Source organism: Leopardus geoffroyi, chromosome A2 (assembly GCF_018350155.1).
Source record: "Leopardus geoffroyi isolate Oge1 chromosome A2, O.geoffroyi_Oge1_pat1.0, whole genome shotgun sequence".
In the NCBI taxonomy this organism is placed as follows: Eukaryota; Metazoa; Chordata; class Mammalia; order Carnivora; family Felidae; genus Leopardus; species Leopardus geoffroyi.
This window is the reverse complement of record NC_059331.1, coordinates 8,631,864-8,652,582: the sequence shown is the minus strand read 5'-3', so window position 1 is coordinate 8,652,582 and position 20,719 is coordinate 8,631,864. Positions and strand designations below refer to the sequence as shown.

Here is a 20,719-nt window from a genome sequence, read left to right as displayed (position 1 = left end):
ACGAGACTCGGGTGGGGTGGGTGGGAAACTGGCGCAGGCAGAAACCCAGATGGGCGTGGCCCAGGGTCCGTCTGTCCTGTGGTGCTGGGCTTCGTTGCCATCGCAGAGATGGGGCATCTCAGATACGAATCGGGGGCTGGTGAGACCCTAACTGCGGAGCCGGCCCTGCCTTCCACCCTCTGCCCGTCCCAGGGGTCCGTTCCAGACAGGAGCAAAGCAAGACAGACGCGACCTGGTTGGGGGATCACGTTTATTGTTTTGAGGTCACAGGTCAAGCCACTCGTCCCCACCAGGAGGGAGGCAGACACCCTGGGCAGGGTTGGGGGGCACCCACGGAGGGCGAACTCCTCCACTCCACCCCTGGAGGCCGCCGGGGCCTGGGAACGTGGCCGTGCCCTGCCCGCCCCCCCGAGAGCAGGGCACAAAGCTCCACGCGGTTTCTGGCCCCACCGTGAGGACGAGGAGACCGGAGGGGCGGGCCCTGGTCCGTGACTGAGGAGCAGGCGGGTGGGTGGCGCCGCTGGGGCTATTTCCATGCCTTGAGGTTCTGGAACCAGAGAGAGATCAAGTGAGAGAGAGGGGGCTGGAGGCGCACGGGCGGGCGGGGAGAGAAGCGGCGGCCGCTCGGGTCTGTGTTCCTGGCGCCTGGCCGCACCCCCGCTCCCTGCACACCTCCGCGCCCAGGAGGGCTAGAGCTCGTCGTGGTCGCCTTCGGTGGGCTGTTCGGGCGGTGGCTCCGGGCAGGCGGCCGGCGTCATCAGCTCCATGAGGTACTCGCAGCGACTGGGCTCCGTGGTGCTGGTCACCACCGTCTCCTTGCCACACAGCAGGCGCACCTGGGGCGGGCGGGAAGGGGCTCGGGTGGGATCGGACGGGATGGGGCCCCCGCGGCACCCCCCAAAGCCCCTCGGGCACTCACAGTGGTGGAGCGGTTGGGGCCCTGCCAGCAGCCCGTCCCTTGCTCGTACTTCATGGCACTGAACTTGTCGTGGTCGGGGCCAGCCCACGAGCCCCAGGTGCTGCGGGAGAGCGGAGTGGGCTCAGTGGGGGGGAGGGGGGGGCGGGGGGGCGGTATGGGGGAGGGGGGGCCGGGGAGAGGGAGCCCAGTCTGAGCCCACTCACCCGAGGCTGGTGGGGGAGCCACCGAGTTTGGGTTTCTGTGAGACGAGCTTGAAGGGGCAGAGCCGGTAGACGTACCTGTCACAGGAAGGGGGTGGTGGGCAGGGGACACAGGGCCCCGGCCTCCTCAACGTGCCCACACGGACGCCCCAAACTCCACTGACCGCCCTTAAGGCAGCCCCTGCCCCCACTCCCCTGGGTCCTGGCCCAGGCCCCGCCTCCCACCCCGCTGGCCTGGGGGGGCGGGGGGGGGGGCGCACTCGTTGGTGGTGAGCTCGTAGCACTGGCTGTACAGGTAGGCGAACTCTCCGTTGGGGCCAAAGTCAAAGGAAATCTCCTGCTCCAAGTTCCTGGAAGGGGAGGCCAAGCAGGTAAGGGGCAGCCGGGTGCGCCACAGCCTCATTCAGGACAGCACGGGAAGGCCCACTCGGGGGCTGGACCGTCTGGGGACCCTCCCTGCAGGAGCCACTGCTCAGCGGAGGTTGCCTGGGCAACTTCCCATTACACCTCCTCTGGGGAGCTCGGCGGCCTTGGAAACCCAGCCCTGCTGCAGCCAGACCCCGCCCCCCTTACCTGATGGACTCCTCCATGTCCCTCAAGGACCGCTCGGCGTCCTCAAACTTGTTGCGGGCCTCCTGGGCGGCTGGAGGGGATGGGCAGTGTGGGGGGAGGTCAGAGGTGCCCCAGGCCCCATCCGGGAAGAAGAGGGGGGGGGGCCGCAGATACACCCGCTCCTGCCAGCAGACCCCACCCCGCTGCCCAGGCTCTCAACCCCTGAGGGAGCGGGGCCGGCACTCTCGGGGCCTAGCTGGCTCCTCACCCGCCAACCCGACGACACAGACACAAACAAGCCGCAGCGCAGAGAGGCAGGAGAGGGCCCCTGGGGCTGACAGGGGCGTCGAAGGTTTCTCCAGTTCCAAATGCCCCCTCCAGGACGGCCCAGCCCCCCACCCCGCCCCCCCCTCCGCCAGGCTTGCTCAGGGCCAATGCGAGCCCACCTTGGGAACCAAGCGAGGCCAGCTTCACGGGCCCCTGTGGGTACAGGTCGTGGGGGCACAGGTTTGGACACGGTCCCCTCCCTCCCCTGCCCAGCCCTCACCATCAATGAAGGCCTGCGTCTGCTCGTCGTAGGGTGGCATTTTGTCCTCTTCGGGGGGGCTGGCTGCAGGCTGCGGGGGCACCAGTGGGGGCGGGGCCTCCTGGGGGAGGGGCAGAGTCAGCGAGTGACCCGGCCCCCGCCCAGTCACCCCCCTTCTCCCCCAAAACACACACCTTGGGCTGCTCCCCCTGCACCTGGGAATCTTCTGCCTCCTCGTCGTCCTCTTCTTCGTCCTCTGTCTCTTCTTCCTCCTCCTCCTCTTCCTCCTCTTCCGTGGGTGGTGAGGGCACCGGAGGCCGCTCCTCCTTGGGCTCTGTCAGGTCAGGCTCCGAAGGTGCGGGCGGGGGGCTGGTGGGCAGCACCTGGTGGGGGTGCGGGTAGTCGTGCCACGGACTCGGCCGTGGCTCGGGTCCCAGCTCACACCATCACCCAATGGGCGGCCTCGGTGACTCCACCCCTCCCGAGGGGCCTGGAGGGAGGGACAGATTAGCTGTGTGGGGGGGGCCTCCACGGAGGGTGCTTGGGTCACCCAGCTGGCCAGGGTGGCCCTGCGCCAGAACCAGAGGCAGTTCTTTTGTAAGGCACTGGTCGGTGGGGGGGGGGGGGGCGGAGCGGGGGGTAGACTGGGCAGGGAGGGGGTGCCGCATCCCCTCTCCTACCCCCACTGACCTCAGGCCGGTACTTGTCCCTGACGGCAGCCCAGACGCGGTCATAGAAGGCAGCAGCGTCACTTTGAATGTCTCCCCCAAGAAGGGCCTGTGTGCGTGTCGGGGGTGGCGTCAACGTCAGGGCTTCCGCGCGCCCCCCTGTGCCCCAGGCACTCTCGAGGGGGGCCTCAGGCCACGGTGCCAGGCACGGATGGGCCCTGACCACCCATGGCCAGGCCCGGGCCGGGCCGGCTGTAGTGGAACAGGCTGAAGGGGGCAGCACCGGCCCGAGGGAAAGAGGAGGGGACCCAGAGGAGGGGGGCAGGTGGGGGTGACGGCCGGAGAGGCCAGGGAGAGAAACCGAGGGACAGAGAGGGAGAGGGGGCTACAGAACACAAGTGCCCGAGGCCGCTGGGCCCTCAGGGAGAGGCAGAGGCCCAGGCAAGGCAGGGAAGGACCCAGCAACAGGGATCCAGACCCGGCTAGGCCAGGGAGCCACGACCCGCATGCCAGGGGGGCAGAGTGCATACACACACTTGAGGGAGCACCATGGGGCTCTTTCCTAACCAGATGCCCCCGTGGCCCCCGTGTGGTGCCACCAGGTCCCAAAGGACAGGGAGGAAAGCAGGGCTGCTACCCTCTTGCCTCATGGAGGCAAGGTCAGGTGGGGCCCTGGGGACAGTCCTTAGCAGCCTGTCCCCCCCTTCCCCCCGCCTCCCAGCCCTGAGGTCACCCTAGGGCAATGCCCTCCGAAAGTCCCAGGACAAGGAGGAGGAAGAGATACCTGAGCCTCCCCTTCAGACAGGGCCCCATCACCATCCGTGTCCAGCTCTGGATGGGTCTGCAGCTCAGCGACTGAGACCCTGCAGGGGTGCAGGCAGAGGCCGATGGAGGGGTGAGGCCCACTGGCTCCGGGCCAGCTACCTGCTAACCCCCCAACCAGGACCCCTCCCCAGAACTTGTTTTAGGACCTCAAAAGTGGGGAGGGCAGCACGAGGTGGGAGAGGGTGAGCTCTGGCCTTGGGGTCAGAGTGGGGCCCAGTCCCCCGTCTCCTACCCCATCCTGAGGACCCCACAACCCTCCAGGGGCTCCCAGGAGAGACAGACTCCCTCTTCCCAGCAGCCCACCCTCCACTCAGCCGTTAGCCTGGGGCCGGCCAGCAAGTTCAGGGGCACAGTGGCACTGGAAGGGGTCTGGCTTTTGTCAAAGAGTCCCAGGCCACAGAACAGACTTGAGAAAAGTAATGGGACCCCCAGTCACCTCGCGTGGCTCCTCGAGGGGGTAGTTTCCTTCACCTCCTACCCTCAAGGTTTTCCTGGACCCACTTTATACCTGAGCGAGCAGAGGCTCATTCAGATATAATCTGGGACTAGCTGAGGACTCGAAGGGGAGGTGGGGCTGGGGCGTGGGGTAGGGGGAGGTGGGAAGAGGGAGCCCGGGATCCGGGACAGGCCAGGCAGACTCACAACCCATCCATATTGTCGTCCAGCTCCTGGAAGGCACTGGCTGCCAGCTCCTGTTCCCGCTGGGCCTTGGAGGCAGCCTGCTGCTCTGTGGAGGGACCAGCTCTGTCACTCGCCACCCCGAGACCGGCCCTGCCCCGACAAGAAGGGGCTGGCAGACCGCACAAGGGCAGGGGGGGAGACCAGGCGTAGGCTTCCCGTGTCCGGGAGGCCGCCTCGAGAAGCAGCCGGCGCACCCCACCAGGCCCACTGGGCTCCAGCTGGGCTCTGGGGTGGGGTGTGGCCAAGACAGGAAGGCTTATGGGGGTGGGGGGGTGGCAGGGAGCGTCCCAGGAAAAGGGAAAGCCAGCCCCACCAGAGCAGGAACTGGGCTGCGGCCGGTGGACGCTGGACAAGGGGCCACAGCTGTGCCTCTGCTCCGACGGCACCTCCCCTGCTTGCCTCACCCCCACGTAGGCTGGGGGGAGGGAGAGAGGCCACAACGCAGCTGCAATTGCTAAGCTCATACTGTATACCAGGCCTCAACTCAGCCCTCTCTAGCGGGGCAAGCAGCGTCTCCTCGGCCACGCTGTGGGTCCCCCCCGGAGACCCCGCAGTGTCCCAGCAGACCAGGCTGGCACTGTGTCCCTCTCACACAGGAGGCTGGACGAAGGGACCTGCCCACGGTTACCGGGCCGGCAAAGGGCAGAGCCAGGGACAGAAACGCAAAAAGGTGCGGCAAGGCCAGCTTCCGTCAGATTGCGGGGAAGAGACTCCCCGACGTCACAGCAGGGAGAGGAAGGCAGGGCTTGGGGACAGCCATTTGACCAACAGAGCCTGAGCATGCTTCTAGCTGGAGACTGCCCCGGAAAGAGGGGAGATAACAAAGCCCAGGGTCTCCAAAGAGCAGCGGACGGGGGAAGCCAGGGGCTGGGGGCAGAAACAGCCCGTGCTGAGGGGAGGAAAAAGGGAGTCCGCAGACGCCACGAGGATTCTGGACGGGAGGCCTCCCTGTTCACCTGCCCCAGGTGGGGCCCAACAGCTCCAGTCTGCCTTCAGGTCGGATCCGGAACCTGCCCACTTCTCTCCACCCCCACGCCCCCCACTCCAGTCCAGCCCCTCCTCGCTCGCCTGCACCAACGCGATCAGCTCCTCCCTGGTTTCCTGGCTTCTGTTCCTCCGCTGCTCTGAAAGCTCTACGGCTCCCACCTCACTTGGGGTAAAAGCCCTCCCCATGGTCCCCAAGGCCCTGCCCTGGTCTCCCTCCACACTCTCATTCATTCCCTCCAGCCACAGGGCCTCCTTGCTGCTCCTTAGAAACCAGACACGATGCCGCCTCAGGACCTTTGCACCTGTGCCCCCTGCCTGGCTCACTCCTCCCCTCGGCAGGCAGCGGCTTTCTCCATCTTGTTCGGTGCTGAACTACTGGCACCTGCGGTGTGCCTGGCACGTAGCAGCCATTCCAGCAATGCTGGCTGGCGGAACTCCCGGATTACTGACTATGAGCAGCCAGGGCAGACAGACGGACACAGAATGCAGTCGGAGAGATGGGAACCATCAGTGTGGACTCAGAGTCAGGCTGCCCGACTCCTGGTTACCAGCCCTATGAGCAGCTAGGGCCACGCTTCCAAGTCCTTCCGGCAATGCTATGTCCTTCAACTGGTCTCGTGTGGCCTCCTGTCCGCCCGTCCCCCCCCCCCCCACTATCTGCTGCCACAGCGTGACCCCCACTGGACAGACAGACTGTGAGAACCGGGGCCGAGGCTTCTGACTTCCCATAATGGCAGCACGACCCGCCACAGGCAAGAAAGTGCTGGACAAAGCATAAAAAACCACCTCCAAGCAACCAAGGTGACATAGATTGCCGGGACGAAGAACAACTCAGGAAGGGAAAAGAGTACGAAGCTCCTGGCAAATGGGGATGTCTGTCTGGATGAGAACATGGGACACAGGGAGAGCGAAATCAAAGCCCCAGGTGGGGAGGAGAGCCGCCCCCGCCCCATTAAGGGGTAACTAAGCTGTGACCCCTCAGGGCCATCCCCTTAAGGAGAGACTGGGCCAGAAATCACCTAGCCTGTGTTCACACCTCGGCTCACTCTGCCCGAGAGGGATCTCCAGCCTTCGATCTGGACTCGGGAGACCCCCTCCCCCCACACCGAAGGTAGTGTTCCCACGTGGCTGGCAGAAAGAAAAACCTCTCCTCCCAGAACACAATCACTTCTGCTGAGCTGCAAATGGTTCCTACAAATAAGTTTCAAATCCGATGACTGACAGGCAAAGACACCGAGGTGCGTGGGGAGCAGAGGCACCACGATCAAAAGTCGGTAGACGCACGGGGCGCCTGCGTGGCTCGGCTGGTTGAGCACCCGGCTCTCGATCTCGGCTCAGGTCAGGTTTGTGGGGCTGAGCCCCGCAGCGGGCTCTGCGCTGACAGCACGGAGCTGCTTGGGATTCTCTCTCTCTCCCTCTCTGCCCCTCCCCTGCTCACGTATGCACGGGCGCGCGCTCTCTCTCTCTCTCTCTCAAAATAAGTAAATGAAAAAAAAAAAAAAAAAAAAGGCTGGTAGACGCCAAGAAACAGCAGATAACGATAACGAGCAAGAGTCTCCCGGGCCCAGGCTCCTCCCGGGCAGGAGACACGGGCCAGCCGTGGCCACCCCATGACGCACCTTCCCACCGCTTCTGGTGCCGGTCCTTGGCCTCCTTCTCTGGCTTCTCAGCCTCCTCCTTCGCCATTCGCAGCACCTCCACCTCGTCCTCCAGGGATTTCTTTCCGGCCTGCAGCTCGGCGAGCTTCTCCTGCGTGGGCCAGAGACACGACGCTCCACCTCTCCTTGCGTGCTGCCCTCCTCCTCCCGAGCGCCGCCCCCCCACCGCCACACCATACGGCGGCCACAGGCGACCTGGCCCACACACACACACCTCCCTGGATCTCCCCCTTCGTGTGGCTCCCCACGGCTTGCCGGAGACCCGAACACCCCAACGTAGCCCCCGAGGTCCCGTATCACCAGGCCCACTTCTGCAGCATCTGCCCACGGCTATCTCAAACTGTAGCCCACGGCTACCCCAACAACAGTTAGATGGCCCCAAATGCTCTCTGCCTCCAATCCTTCACACGTGCTTTCCCTCCGTCCAGAGCGCTCTGTGTGGCCAACTCTGTATGACCCTATGGACTTCACTTTAGATAGAGGCCGCCTCCTCCTCCTCCTCCGGGGGCCTTCCCTGCTTCCTGCCCCCACAACGGGGGGAGGAGGGAGACGAGTCGGGCACGAGTCTCCTCTATGCCTCATAGCCCCAAATGTCCCTTTTTCCAGGGGCCCTGGGTGTCACTTTGTCGTCTGTTCCTCTCATTGGACGACCTGCCCTTGAGGGAGTTCCAGGTCTGCTTCCAATCTCGTGCCCAGTACACGGCACATCCTGGGCCTCTGTGGACATTCTGAGAAGGAACGAGTGTGCTGCGTGGATGGGGCCCCAAGCTGAAGGGTCTTAGCCCAAGCCCCCACGGGATCATTTTCCTCCTCAGCCCTCGGCCAACACCTCAGCTGGGCCCGCTTCCAGGATCTTCCTACCGCCCCAGGAGGGCAAAGGTCACTTGGAGCCAACCTCACCGCATGGCGTCCCCACTCGCCCCTGAACTCAGAAAGGACTCCGCTGCCCTCCCCACCCCAAACTCGGGAGGGACCTCACTGGCCAGGGCACGGAGGTGAGAAAGACCTGGAACCTTCCCTGGGCAGCAAAATACAGCTGAAGCCCTTGTGCGGTCTGGCAGGAGTCCGGGAGCAGGTGGAGGACTCCGACCCATCTAACAGCCAAGGGGGTGGCAGGCAGGGGAGGAAGAGACACATGTCCGGGGACACAGTTTCCTCCAGTCCCCGCGGCACTCGCCCTATTGAACCAACCCGGCTGCTCGGACAATGTCCTGAGTCCTCCCCCCAGAACCGGGAGGTCACATGGTCACCGGCCTCATCTTACGGATGATGGTACCACGGAACCAGGATGCAGAGAGGCATCGCTCCTGTTCTAAAAAGCAGGAGGGGCGCTCCTCTGAGCCCACATCAGCCTGCCGCCCGAGGCCCTGGTGGACACCTGTACTGACCAGCACTTGGGAATGGCTTCACCGATGGCTAACCCAGCGGACAGACGGTCACTGGCCCCGGGACTCCGCCAGTCAGGGGCGGGAGTCAATCCAACCCAGCCTCGCCAGCCCATGGCTCCAGGCCTCAGGGCCCAGATGGTCCTGGGTCGGCCCCAAGGGGTCCCTCACCTGCTTCTCCTCCCGAGCCTTCTTCCAGTCTTCAATAAGAATCTTCTTCAAGCGGAACCCCTCCCGGGTGACCTCTGCCATCTGCTGTAGAGTCTCTCTCTCCTTACGGCCCTTCTCTCTGCGGGGCAGGGGACACACAGGCACCACTAAGCACGCCCTTAGGGCTCGCCAGGTCTGCCTCTTCCAAAAGGGCCCAGCCCCCGACCTGCTGCTCCCTGGCCCCCCTCCCCATTGGGAACATAAAAGGCAAACCCTCCTCCCCCCCTTCCCCAGGCTCTCTTGGCTTCAGAGCCCATTACCCCTGTCCTTGGGAGGGAACACAGTGGTCAGAGCCTCAGCCGCTCTAGGGATCTAGGGAAAGGGCTGGGGAATGCTGGGATGTGGGGCTAGAAGTCGGCTCCCAAAAAAGAAAGAAAAGCACTGAAATCACAGATTCCCAGACAAAAAGATCACTAACTGTGTTGCACCTGACCCAGCCCGTACTTAAACGATCGTCCATCAGGTGGGTTTACTGGGACTTCCAGCTTCTCCGAAAAACGAATGTAGCTTGGCCATCTGCCCTCAACTGACAGGAGTCAAGGGGCAACTGTCCCTTCAGAAGCCATAACGCCTGCCACTCCCTACGGCCTCGTACTCAGCTGGCTTCTGCGGTTTAGGCCACCTGCCTGTGGGCATTTCAGGTTTCAGGTCCTGCCGCAAGAGTGCGGCAATTGAAAGATCGGGGAGTCCCGCGCTGGACCGAGCCTGGGTTCGAGTCCTGGCTCGGAAATCTCCCAGCTACAGGAACACCCGGGGAAGTCACTTTTTTCATTCTACACTGGAGTCTCCTCATCTGTTGAATAGGGAAACAACTGCACCTGCTTCTGGGCCCGAGGTCGTGTGGCAATGTAGCGTTCGTCACGAGACGCGTGGTACAGATACACGAAAGCAGGAAAGAGAGGGGCTTGGTTCCCTGGCCGGGGGGTGAGGCCAGGTCCAGGGAGCAGGGGGCATCACCCACGTACTTGCAAGTATTCTCACAGACGATCCCGCTGTTGTATTCATCTGTACCGTCACAGCAGTCTGAGAGCAGAAGCGGGGGGAGGGGGGGGACTCAATCAAACCTGGCGGTGGCTCCTCCTTCCTCCCTCCCCCCCACCCCCCGCCCCCGGGTGATCTCACTCACCGCAAACTCCATCGTTGACCCATCGGGAGGAGATGTACAGAGGCTTGTAGCCAGTGTTGGTGCAGTGGAAACTGCCATTGGGGCAGGCGGCGGTGCCTGCGGGAGGAAGGGAGAGTTTTCCGGCCGTGCTCAGGGCCAGCATGCCGCATCCACCCGCAGGCAGACCACGGCCCCCCGACCCACGTGCACGTGGACAGCACGTGAAGCGTGAGAGCGTGACCGATGCCGAGGAAGGGAAGCAAGGGCAGCCCCACACTCAGGGCCTGAAATAACCCCCCCCCATGCCCCCTCCCGCCTCTCCGTGCGGGGCGCTCAGAACAGGGCCATGCCAACCGCCGTCCCTTGCCTCCACTTCTTTGTCTGCCCCTGGACCCCACCTGCTCTCCCATCCCTGAATATTGGCACCTCCACTGTCCGCACACTTGGGGATTCAGTTGAGACCTCACTTTCTGACCCTCGGGCTAGGTGGGGGCCTCTCTGGGCTCCCACGGGGGCGGTGGCCCTCCTCGCCAAACCACAAACCACTTGCTTCTAAGTGCCTGCTTTCCCCCACTCAACAGGGAGCCATGTGAGGGCAGGGCTGGGTCTATCTCGGTCACCACCACATGGCCTGGTATTTCCCAGGCACTCAAACAACACAGGAGCGAATGAATGGAAGGAAGAAAGAAAGAATGAATGAATGAATGAATGAATGAACGAATGAACGAAGGAGAAAAAAAAACAACTCACCTGGCTCATCTGAGCCATCCTTGCAGTCACAGTAGTCATCGTTGACCTGATCAAAAGGGATGGTGGCAGAGCCATCCAGGCAAGTGAAAGGCTTGGACTCGTCGTAGAAGTGATGGTCTGGGGACGGGGGTAAGGGGCTCAGCCCAGGGCCAGAAGAAGCCCTCTCAGTCGAATGGCACCTCTGCCCCCCACCCGGCAACTGAGCATTGCCACCTCCCCTACCCAGAGGCCAGGAAACTGAGGCAGAAGGCTCAAGTCGGGACCTCCCACACCCTACTGCCACCTCCAGCGGCTGACTCACTGGTGAGGGAGACACCCCGGGGTCGCTTGACCTCCACGGCCCAGCACAGGGGCAGCAGCAACAGCAACAGTAACATCTCGCCGGAAGCTCGCAGGCCGGAAACTGGTTCGGCGAGGGGGGAGGAGGAAGCCGGCTGCGGGGAGATGTGCTGTTCCCCCACGCTGCGACAAGAAAGGGACGGCAGGTCAGTGGGAGAGGGCTACTTCCAGCCAGAGGAAGTTACCTCTTCCTCCAGCCAATTGGATTCCTCCATCGCTTCCGGGCAATGGGGGCTCAATGTGTTTCCGATAGGGGGGTGGGGGCTCCCCAATCTGAGCCAGAGGGAGTCTCACTTTGCTTTTATCAGTAGTGGCTCAAAACCTCCGCTCACTGTTGGGGCGGGTGGTGAGCTCTCCAATTCCCGCCAATAGGCCGAAGGGGTTAACAGTCTCCCTCTCTACTGACGCACACCCTCCGGCTGCCCCCAGTAAGAAATTGGGGTGAGCCCCCCCCCCCCGCGCTAGTTCACCACCTACACGAGGCCGGGGCAAAGGTCAATATCCACCGCGCCCCCCGGCTCTGCAGCCAACTGTTCCTCCCGAAAAAAGAAAGCGGAAATGTGTAGGACTCGTCACTTCCGACATCAGGCCGCGCGGCTCGGAACGGCGACTCGAGGGTGCCATGTTGGGAGTGGCAAGTGGAGGAGGGGATGGGCTGGAACACAGGCGGCCATCTTGAATAGGACTCTGAAGTCTTAGAGGGGATCGTTCTGACGATTCCCGCTTAATGGCGGCACAAGATGCCTCCATCTTGGGAGTGGCAGATTCCGCGGCCGGAAAAGAAGGTTCCTGAAAAATGCTCTCCAATGCCCGCGGAGTGGTGGACAGGGGGATTGAAAAAAACAAAAACATGGGGACGCTTGGCTGGCTCGGTTTGTGGAGCTTGCGACTCTTGATATCAGAGCTGTGGGTACGAGCCCCACGTTGGGTATACAGGTTACTTAAAAATCAAATCAAATCTTAAAAAAAAAAAAAAAAAAGTAAGCACGTGACCCCAAAGTACCCTCCCCCCAATATCCTGAGGCGCGGCTTTGCCAGCCCCCTATTGGGCCGCCCCTCTGCGCAGCGCTAGCCAATGAGAGTGGCGGTATGGAACGCGGGCGGTTTCCATGGGAGCGCTGGAAGGAGGAGGGGACGGAGGTTACCTAGCAACCGGGAGATGCTGCGAGGCCGCGCCAAGCAGTCAGAAAGTGCATTCTCCCTGAGCCTGAGGAACCCGCGTCGACGACGGATCTCAGACAGGGGCGATTGCTGGTTGCCACCTTAAAATCTCCAGGGGCTCTAGGCCCCAACCTAGTCATGACGTCTCCTCTGTGCTGGGGTGCGTCAACCAACGTCCTGCATGCTCAGGACCAGGCTTCGACCTCCTCCAATGTCAAGAGCAGTCCGACTCGGGCCAAGCACCGCCACCCCCAAGGCAAGGGCGCGGCCCACGCCTGGCTCCCACTCCATTCCAAGGCGGGACCCCTCCACACCGGCGGGGGGACGTCCACTGTGAACGCGCAGGTGGCAGAGTTACAAAAGAAGGTACAAGTGTTAGGTAAGATGGCTCGAAAGGGCACCAAGAATCAGGAGTCAACAGTGTCCACCCAGCCCTTCGACCAGGCACGGTGTGACAAGGGCCTTTCCCCGGCCTTCATCCAGGTGACCAGCTTCTGGAGGCAAAAATCCGTACTCGTTCGTGGTTTTCCTCATCCCTCTTATAAAATCTTCCCTGGGCCCAGAACCAGCCGGACTGTGGTTCATACTTTTGGGTAATGTCAACTCCCATCACGCACGGGGTGGTGAAGAACATAGATTCTAGAGCCAGATTTTCTGGGTTCAAATCTAGGCTCTGCGCATGCTGTTTGATCTTGGGGGACTGCGAGTGACCTAATAGGTCTCAGTTTCTCTGTTCGTAAAATGGGGATAGTAAGAGTACAGCACCCCAGACAGTTGAAATGTATAACGTGCTTAGGACAGTGCCTGGCACATTAGTAAAGCACTCTAAAGTGTAAACCAATGTTTTTCAATGGAAGAGGGCTATTTTGCTCCCAAATGGACATTTGGCAATGTCTGGGGACATTTTTGGTTGTCACATTGTTGGGAGGGGGGTGCTACTGGCATTTAGTGGGTAGAGGCTAGGGATACTGCCCAACACCTGACAGTTCATGGGACAGCTCAAAACAAGTAATTATCCACCCCAAATGTCAGTCGTGCCAAGGTCGGGGAATCCGGACATACACCATTAGCATTATCGTTTTGTTATTATTAGAAGGTTATCTTGCACAGTAGTTGAAGGAATGGGCTCTGGAATCCGACTTTCTGTAACCTCGAACAATCTAATAAGCCTGAGCCTCATTCTTCTCATCTGTAAATGGGTATGATGTGGGGGGCACCTGGGTGGCTCAGTCAGTCAGGCACATGACACTTGGTTTCAGCTCAGGTCATGATTTCACCGTTCGGCTTCGGGCTCCGTGCTGACAGTTCAGGGCCTGCCTGGGATTCTCTCTCTCCCCCTCTCTCTCTGCCCCCCGCCCCGCTCATTCTCCCTCTCTTTCTTTCTCTAAGTAAATAAAAACTTTTCTAAAATGGGTATGATATGGGTATGAGTACATACCTATTCACATATGGTATTTGATACTTGGAAAGTTCTTTGTCCGGCATCCAACACAGAATAAGAGCTCCAACTGAAGTCTAGTTACAATATTAAGTCGATAAGAAGAGGAAGGGCTTCCCTCTGGGAAGCCCTCCGCCCCCTGTGACACTGACTGTGTACCTCACATGACTCAGAGGGTGACCGGAAGGCCTTTTATGAGAGCACCCAGTGGACCATCAAGAAAAATCAGAAGACCATCAGCCAGCTCCGAGAGGAGACCAGGACGCTGCACCTGCGTTTGGCGGACCTGCTCCAGGTGAGGCTGCCGAAGTGGACGAGAGGGTCCCAAGAGGCAGGGCGGCACCTCGAGGGGCGGGTGGGCTGGGTGTGTGGTGACTGAGCTCCCCTTCTTGCAGGGAGATGAGAAAATGGTCCAGGCAGTGATTCGGGAGTGGAAGTCGGAGAAGCCATACCTGAAGAACAGGACAGGCCAGGTTTGTCCCACCCCACTCCACAGACCATCTGCCCTCATCTGGCCTCATTTCCAGCTCGTGTCCCCTCCCCGCTGGACTCCCTGCCTCCCATCTCACCCTCTTCTATCCTTTCTCCACACCGGCTGGCATTCAGTTATTGGCTCAGTTAATCTTTATCCCACACCGACCATGTGCTAGGCGTGGTATTAGGTACTGGGGACTATGCAGTCAAAAAAAACCAGACCAAACCTCCACTCCCCAAAACTTCATATCGTAGTGAGGAAGAAAGGAAGAAAGAAAGAAAGAAAGAAAGAAAGAAAGAAAGAAAGAAAGAAAGAAAGAAAGAAAGAAAGAAAGAAAGAAAGAAAGAAAGAAAGAAAAGAAAAGAAAGGAAAACAAAATAACTTCCAGTAGTGACAAGAGAAATGAATAAAACAAAACAGAGTGGCTTATTAGAGATGGATAGGGCCAGGGGTTTGCACTTTAGATTGGGGGGTGGGAGTCAGCAAAGCTCCCTCTCTCTAAGAGGGTGATATTTGACCAGAGAGTGAGACAGGCAGGGAATGATGTGGGGAAAATGCTCCAGGCAGAGGGAACAGTAAGCACAAAGTCCCTGAGGTCGAAACAAGGCAGCTAGTGTGGCTGCATGGGAAGGAGGGAGTGGGGCTCTGTAGGAGATGAGGTCAAGAGAGTCAGCAGGGGGGTGCCCGGGTGGCTCAGTCGGTTGAGCGTCCAACTCTTGATTGCGGCTCAGGTCCTGATCTCATGGTTCAGGGGGTCGAGCCCCACATCTGTCAGCACGGAGCCTGCCTAGGATTCTTTCCCTCTCTCTCTCTCTCTCCCTGCCCTCCCCCACTCGTTCTCTCCCTCTCTCTCTCTCTCTCTCTCTCTCTCTCTCTCTCAATAAAGAAACTTTTAAAAGAGAGTCAGCAGGGGCTGAACCCTGCAGGAGGCTTTGCTGGCCAGGATGAAGGGTGCAGGTTTTATGAAGAATCAGAGAAGGGGAAAATGGGCTGTGGGGATGCAGGAGTGGAAGCCGGATGGAGGTCATCCAGGTGAAGGCGGTGTTGGCTGCCCTGAGACACAAGTGGTGGAAATAGGAAGAAACAGATATCTCTGGGAAAACCTTTGAAACAAAACAAAGCATTGCTAACAAGCTGGACGTAGGTGGGATGGAAGAAAAGAACAAGATGACGTCAAGCTTTTGGACTCGAGCCGCTGGAAGGATGAAGCTACCATGAGCCGAAACGGAGAAGATTCAAGAAGGGCAGGTTTGGAGGGAAATGATGTACTCGATTTTGGTCATGATGGTTTTGAGATGCCGGTGGAGATGCCTGGAAGGCAGTATAAATATGGGCATGTGAGCCTGTGCAGCGGGGGAGGAGGGAGAGAGTCTTCAGTGTATGGGTGACCTTTAAAAATTTTTTTTTTCAACGTTTATTTATTTTTGGGACAGAGAGAGACAGAGCATGAATGGGGGAGGGGCAGAGAGAGAGGGAGACACAGAATCGCAAACAGGCTCCAGGCTCTGAGCCATCAGCCCAGAGCCCGACGCGGGGCTCGAACTCACGGACCGCGAGATCGTGACCTGGCTGAAGTCGGGCGCTTAACCGACTGCGCCACCCAGGCGCCCCAATGGGTGACCTTTAAAACCCTGAGACTGAGGGCACCTAGGTGGCTCAGTCAGTTGAGCGACTGAGTCTTGATTTCAGCTCAGGTTGTGATTTCAGGGTGGTGGCGTTGATCCCTGCATCGGGTTCCATGCTGAGAATGGAGTCTGCTTAAGTTTTTCTCTCTCTCTCTCTCCCTCTCCCTCTCTCTCTCTCTCTCTCTCTCTTTCCACCCCCCCCCCCCCCCCCGCCAAGCTCGCCCTCTCTGTCTCTAAAATAAAAAATAAACCCCTGAGACTGGATAGGATCGTCGAGGGGGTGGGTGTGAACAGAGGCGAGGCTGTCTCTCCCAAGGCCAAGGAAATGCAGAAGCGACAGACAGACGGTGTGGCAAACTGGGGAGCGGGGGTCCTGGCAGCCACCAAAGAAGACAATGGGCGGGAAGAGGGGATCAACCAGGTCAGATGCTGCTGAGGCCGGGAGATGCGAACCAAGATCTGGGAGAAGAGAGGGAGGGTTAGGTGGGAGGGTTCAGGCTCCCGCTCTCGGCCCCCCTCCCCGCCCCCCCCAGCAGGCCCTGGAGTACCTGGAGCACCAGCTGAGAGAGAAGGTGAAGCAGCTGGACGCCCTGCGGCACCAGGTGGGTTTGCAGCGGAAGTTGCTGGATGAGCTCTGGCTGCAGTACAGCCTACGCGAGCTGGAGCGGGCAGAGGCGCAAAGTGGCAACACGGAGGTGGCCAAGGTGAGGCTGTTGAGATGCAGGGCGTGGGGCGGGGGTGGGGGGGATCCTGGGGAGAACTGGAGAGGCGAGGGGACTCAGCCCATCCTTGATTCCCTCTAGACCGTGCGGAACCTGGAGAACCGCCTGGAGAAGGCCCGGATGAAGGCGGAAGAGGCCGAACACATCACCAGAGTATACCTGCAGCTCAAGGCCCATCTCCAGGTAGGGACCAGGACGTCTGGGGGTGGGGTGGAGGCAAGCGGGAGGGCCAGCCTGCCCAGGGACGGCGGTCACAGGCCTGTCCCACCCCCCCCCCCACCCCCCAGGAGGAGAGCCTTCACTTGGAAAACCGGCTGAAATTCATGGAGGCTGAGGTGGTGAAGACAAAACGTCAACTAGAAGAACTGCAGGTGGTGGACCAGGAGGCGTCCAACGCCCGGGACATGGCCAAGGTGCCAGCCTGCCAGGCCCCGGGGATCCTGCCCCGGCGCCACGGTCTCCTGGGGCGCAGAATCGGAACCCCAGCTGTCCTCGAGCCCCTCCCACCTACCTCCCGGGTCCCTGGGAGGTCCCAGCTTGTCCTGCTGTGCCCCTGTCGTTTCTCCAGAATCAGCTGCAGTGTTTGGAGGAGTCCGTGTTCCGAGAGCGCAAGAAGCGTGAGCGCCACTTATCCGAGTGCAAGAAGCGCGCGGAGGAGAGGAAGCTGCAGAACCAACGCTTGGAGCGCCAGGTGGGCGTGTCCAGGGGGCGGGGCGGGTCCCCGCCCCGGTCCCAGCCACACCCCTACTGTTGGCCCACACCCTAGACCCGGCCCTACGCCACACGGGTCCTGACTCCGCCCCCACCTCCACTGGATGCCAGCGCCGCTCCCACATCTCTGACCTTGCCCTCCCTCCATCTGATCGCCTCGTCTGGAGAACCTCCGGACCGCCCCTAACTCGCGGGTCTTCCCCATCCTTCTCCGTCTGCATACCCCCCACTCCGAAAGCTGAGCCTGCCTGCTAGCCCGCCCCCTCCTCACAGGCCCCGCCCCCGCTCCTGACCCCGCCTCTTTGCCCTGCCTCTGAGGCTGCGGGTCCCCGACCCGCCCTTTCCCGCACTCCTGGCCCCGCCCCCTCCCGGGCCCCTGTCCCGAAACTCCTCTCGGGCCCCGGCCCTAAATCCTTGTCTGAGCGCTAGCCCCAGCCCTGACCTCGACCTGCGCGCAGACCCAGCGCGAGCACGTGCTGCTGCAGTCCGAAGATTTGACCCAGGAAAACCTGCGCGCCAAGGAGGAGACGCTGAAGCGGCGCTGGAGCATGTACCAGATGGAGGTGCTTTTCGGCAAGGTCAAGGAAGCCACCGGCGTGGCCGATACCCACGTGAGTGCTGCCCGCTGCCCGCAACCCTCCCCGCCCTCCAGTCACGCTCAAACTGAGCCCAGGCCAGTGAAGCCAGCACACCCAGCCGCCCCTTTCTGCTGGCCCCGTTCCTCAGCACACAAGCCTGCCCTCTACTTAAAAGACACTCCTTCCTCCTCCAGTTACTGCCCCGTTTTCCTGCCGCTCCTCACAAGCAAAACCCCCTCGAGCTGTCTACACTCGCCACCATTCCCCCTCCTGTTTGCTCTCATGCTAGCACTAACTTCTTTGGCATGTCAGCTCTGTGAGAACTGTGAGTTTGGTCTCTCCTGTGTCTCCAGTGTCTGTAACATGGTCCGGGGCACGGTAGACTGACTGCCCGGTGCCACTCTCAGACCCTTGGCAAGCTGGGCCCCTGCCCTGGGGCCTATGCTTTGGAGCATTTTCCTTGAAATTTGCTAAACCCTATGTTTCCCGCCGGTGGATACTGGTTCCACTGGACCCCAGTTCAGTCTCTCCCCTTTGGACGCTCTCCCACTCGCTACTCCTCCCATAGGGCAACCCCGATCTATGGGGTCATCTGGGGCACTGTGACCAGGCAACTTTCCAGAAATCGACCTGATGGGCAGATAGCTCCGGAGATTGGCCATGCTCCCTCACTGGGTTGGGCGAGATTCACAGGCCTAACACGGATGGCAGGTTGATTTTGGAAAGCAACTGTGTTCTCTGCTGCCCTGCACCACACGCTGGTTTTACCTGATTCAAATTCATTATAGAGACAAAGGCCCCACAAAAGTTGTGTGTTGGGGACTGCCCACCCTCCAGGCAGCTCTGAGTCTAGCTCACAGAGTCCAGAAGCATCGCTGCGCAGAAGCCACCAGCTTAGGCCATCTGTCCCGCGTGCCCAGGGGAAAGGAGGAGGGGGTGCACCCAAGCCTGCCCCGGGGCCCTGCCTCTGACTAGGGCTGGGCGGCCTGCAGGCGGTGGTGAGGCGGTTCCTGGCACAGGGCGACGCCTTCACGCATTTGGAGGCGCTCAAGAACAAGAACAAACAGAGGCTGCTGACGCTGAAGCAAGAGAAGCAGCGGTTGCAGCGAGAGTTCGAAGACCTCAAGTACTCGGGGGAGGCCACGCTGGTGAGGTGAGGCCCCGGTGCCCAAGGGAGAGAATGGGGGCCCCGGGGGGCTCCAAGGCGCTCCAGCGGCGACCTCCCCATCGCCTGTAGCGAGCAGAAGCTGCAGGCTGAGTTGCAGGAGCGCCTCAAGGCTGAAGAGCAGCGGCGCACCGAGGCCCAGGATAAGCTGGAACACACCATTCAGTCCATGCAGATGGCCAGGGAAGGCCTTGAACACCTGGCAGGCAAAATGAAACACATCGCCGTGGTAGGCCTCACCCGCAGGAAGCTGGGCCCACAGCCTCCCACAGCCCGAGAGGCTGGGGTTCCCGCCCCTCCTCAGGGGAGCCTACTCCAGGGGACCCACCCTATGCCCTGTCCGGGATGTCAGAGGCCTGCCTCCAGGGGGAGACCTCCCCCACTGCTCAGAGTCCCCAACCCCTGTCCCCGCAGAGAAACCCCTTACTTCTCAAGAGGCTCAGGACTTCAGAGAGCCTGTCCCGGCTTCACGGGAAAGTCCCACCTTGCCTCCGCACCCCAAACCCCAGAGACCCCACTGCAGTGCTTGGGCGGCCTGAGACAGGGGAAGCCCCAGCCTGCCGGAAGCAGAGTCCCATTTCTTCTGGCTTCTCCCGAGTTAATACTCCCTTCTCCCACTAAAACCCCTCGCTCCACCAGTTGTTTTCCTCTGGAGTTCAGAGGCTCTCCCTTCACCTGCTTGGCCCCTTGACAACAGAGGTCCCGCCGCACAGGGGAGATAGTACCACCCCTGTTTGGTGGTCCCTCGCCTTCAAAAATCTGGTTCTGTTGGGGGAAAGCCCCCCCCCCGCCCCCGGGCTGACTCGGCTCCACCCCCGGCCTCAGGACGCCGGCAGTTTCGCTGGAAAGGTGCTGGATCCCAAGGCAGATGACTATCTGCCAGCCCTGCTGGGCGTCGTGGAAGAAAAGCTGCTGAAGCTGCAGGCGCGACTCGAGAGCCAGGACGTTGCCGCGATGGTGCACCACCTCGTCAACCGCGAGGTGCCGGTTCAGCCAGGGGGCGGGGCTGAGGATGCAGGGGCTGGGGCGGAAAACCAGGGAGCCGGGGACACCCCTTGGGAGACCAGGGAGGAGGCCTATGGGCCGGGAATGAGTTTCAGGGGCAACGTGTGAGGTTTGAGGGGTCGGGAGACCTTCCAGAGGGACCAGGAGGCCACTGGGCAGGGCTGGGGCTTGCGTGTGCGGGGATCAAGGGGCGGGACCCCAGGGACCAAGGGCGGGGTTGGGTATCTCGGAACGCAGAATTCGGCTGGGCCCGAGAAAAACTAAACCGGAGGGGTGGGCAGAGGTCTCCTGTGGAATCAGGGTACATCTTGGAATGGGGTGAGGAAGGGGCGGGGTACAGAACTTCCCTGTAGCCTCTACCCCGCCCACTCTTCTTTTCTCCCTCTCCCTCCCTCCCTCCAGTTCTACTCCATCCTGGAGGGAAAGCTGCCCCGGTACAACACCCGCATCGCTCTGCCCCTTGCCAGTCACAAGGACAAGTTCTTCGGTCAGTACGGTCAGGGAAAAGGGGCGGGGCTGGGGGCCCAAGCCGGGCAACGAAAAGTGGTCCGAGGCCGGGCCTGGGGCCAAGGGGGGGGGGGGAGGGGCGGTAAAATCGGGGAAGAGAAATCTGAGCCAAGAATGGGAACCCGGATCCCCTCACTGCCCCCCGCAGATGAAGAGGAGAGCGAGGATGAAGAGAGCAACGTGGCGACCCGTGCGGCGCTGAAGATCCGTTCCCAGAAATTAATTGAATCCCGCAGCAAGAAGCGCAGTCGTTCGAGGAAGTCCTAAGCTCACGCTCACACCCACCTGGTGCTTCCGGGCCCTTGCGAGCTCCCAACCGTTCTGGGTCCAGCCTCAGGCCCTCGGGCCCCTTGGAGGGCCAAACGCGACCGGTACAAGGGAGCGGAGAAGGCCAGTGGCGCCGGGAGTAGAAAAGGGGGCCGGGCCGCCGGACGTTCCCACAGTAAATCTTCCAAGGCGGGCCGCGCTGGCCTCGGAATAGCGCAATAAAGGTCACCGACCAGCCCCCCGGGTATTTGCCTCTCCTT

General features: G+C 61.2%; 2 protein-coding genes and 1 long non-coding RNA gene across 6 annotated transcripts; 1 reads left to right on the top strand and 2 right to left on the bottom strand.

The window, feature by feature from the left end:
• Positions 1–233: 233 nt before the first annotated feature.
• Positions 234–11,390, bottom strand: PRKCSH (protein kinase C substrate 80K-H). 2 transcript variants are annotated; one of them, XM_045492023.1, is made up of 18 exons: positions 11,283–11,390; positions 10,768–10,928; positions 10,467–10,583; positions 9,738–9,833; positions 9,577–9,634; positions 8,573–8,690; positions 6,978–7,107; positions 4,333–4,417; positions 3,650–3,728; positions 2,888–2,974; positions 2,392–2,580; positions 2,219–2,318; positions 1,693–1,762; positions 1,380–1,469; positions 1,123–1,197; positions 920–1,019; positions 673–836; positions 234–547 (listed from the first exon to the last, which is right to left on the bottom strand). In XM_045492023.1, the coding sequence occupies exons 2-17, from the start codon at positions 10,841–10,843 to the stop codon at positions 690–692; spliced, it is 1,617 nt and encodes a 538-aa protein (XP_045347979.1). In that variant the 5' UTR covers positions 10,844–10,928; positions 11,283–11,390; the 3' UTR covers positions 234–547; positions 673–689. The 2 variants fall into 2 exon arrangements, with proteins under 2 accessions (XP_045347979.1, XP_045347980.1); XM_045492024.1 differs by having other exon boundaries at positions 2,413–2,580.
• Positions 11,391–11,528: 138 nt separating this feature from the next.
• On the top strand, positions 11,529–20,696 carry ODAD3 (outer dynein arm docking complex subunit 3). 3 transcript variants are annotated; one of them, XM_045492021.1, is made up of 13 exons: positions 11,529–12,345; positions 13,578–13,699; positions 13,800–13,877; positions 16,041–16,208; positions 16,308–16,409; positions 16,514–16,639; positions 16,795–16,917; positions 17,396–17,548; positions 18,508–18,668; positions 18,753–18,909; positions 19,506–19,661; positions 20,088–20,172; positions 20,341–20,696. In XM_045492021.1, exons 1-13 carry the CDS (start codon positions 12,105–12,107, stop codon positions 20,457–20,459), a joined length of 1,791 nt encoding a protein of 596 aa, XP_045347977.1. In that variant the 5' UTR covers positions 11,529–12,104; the 3' UTR covers positions 20,460–20,696. The 3 variants fall into 3 exon arrangements, with proteins under 3 accessions (XP_045347977.1, XP_045347976.1, XP_045347978.1); XM_045492020.1 differs by having other exon boundaries at positions 16,038–16,208; XM_045492022.1 differs by lacking the exon at positions 19,506–19,661 and having other exon boundaries at positions 16,038–16,208.
• On the bottom strand, positions 15,728–16,854 carry LOC123605317. The gene is made up of 3 exons (XR_006715716.1): positions 16,738–16,854; positions 16,053–16,163; positions 15,728–15,963 (listed from the first exon to the last, which is right to left on the bottom strand). It is a non-coding gene; the product is annotated as an uncharacterized LOC123605317 (long non-coding RNA).
• Positions 20,697–20,719: the final 23 nt, after the last annotated feature.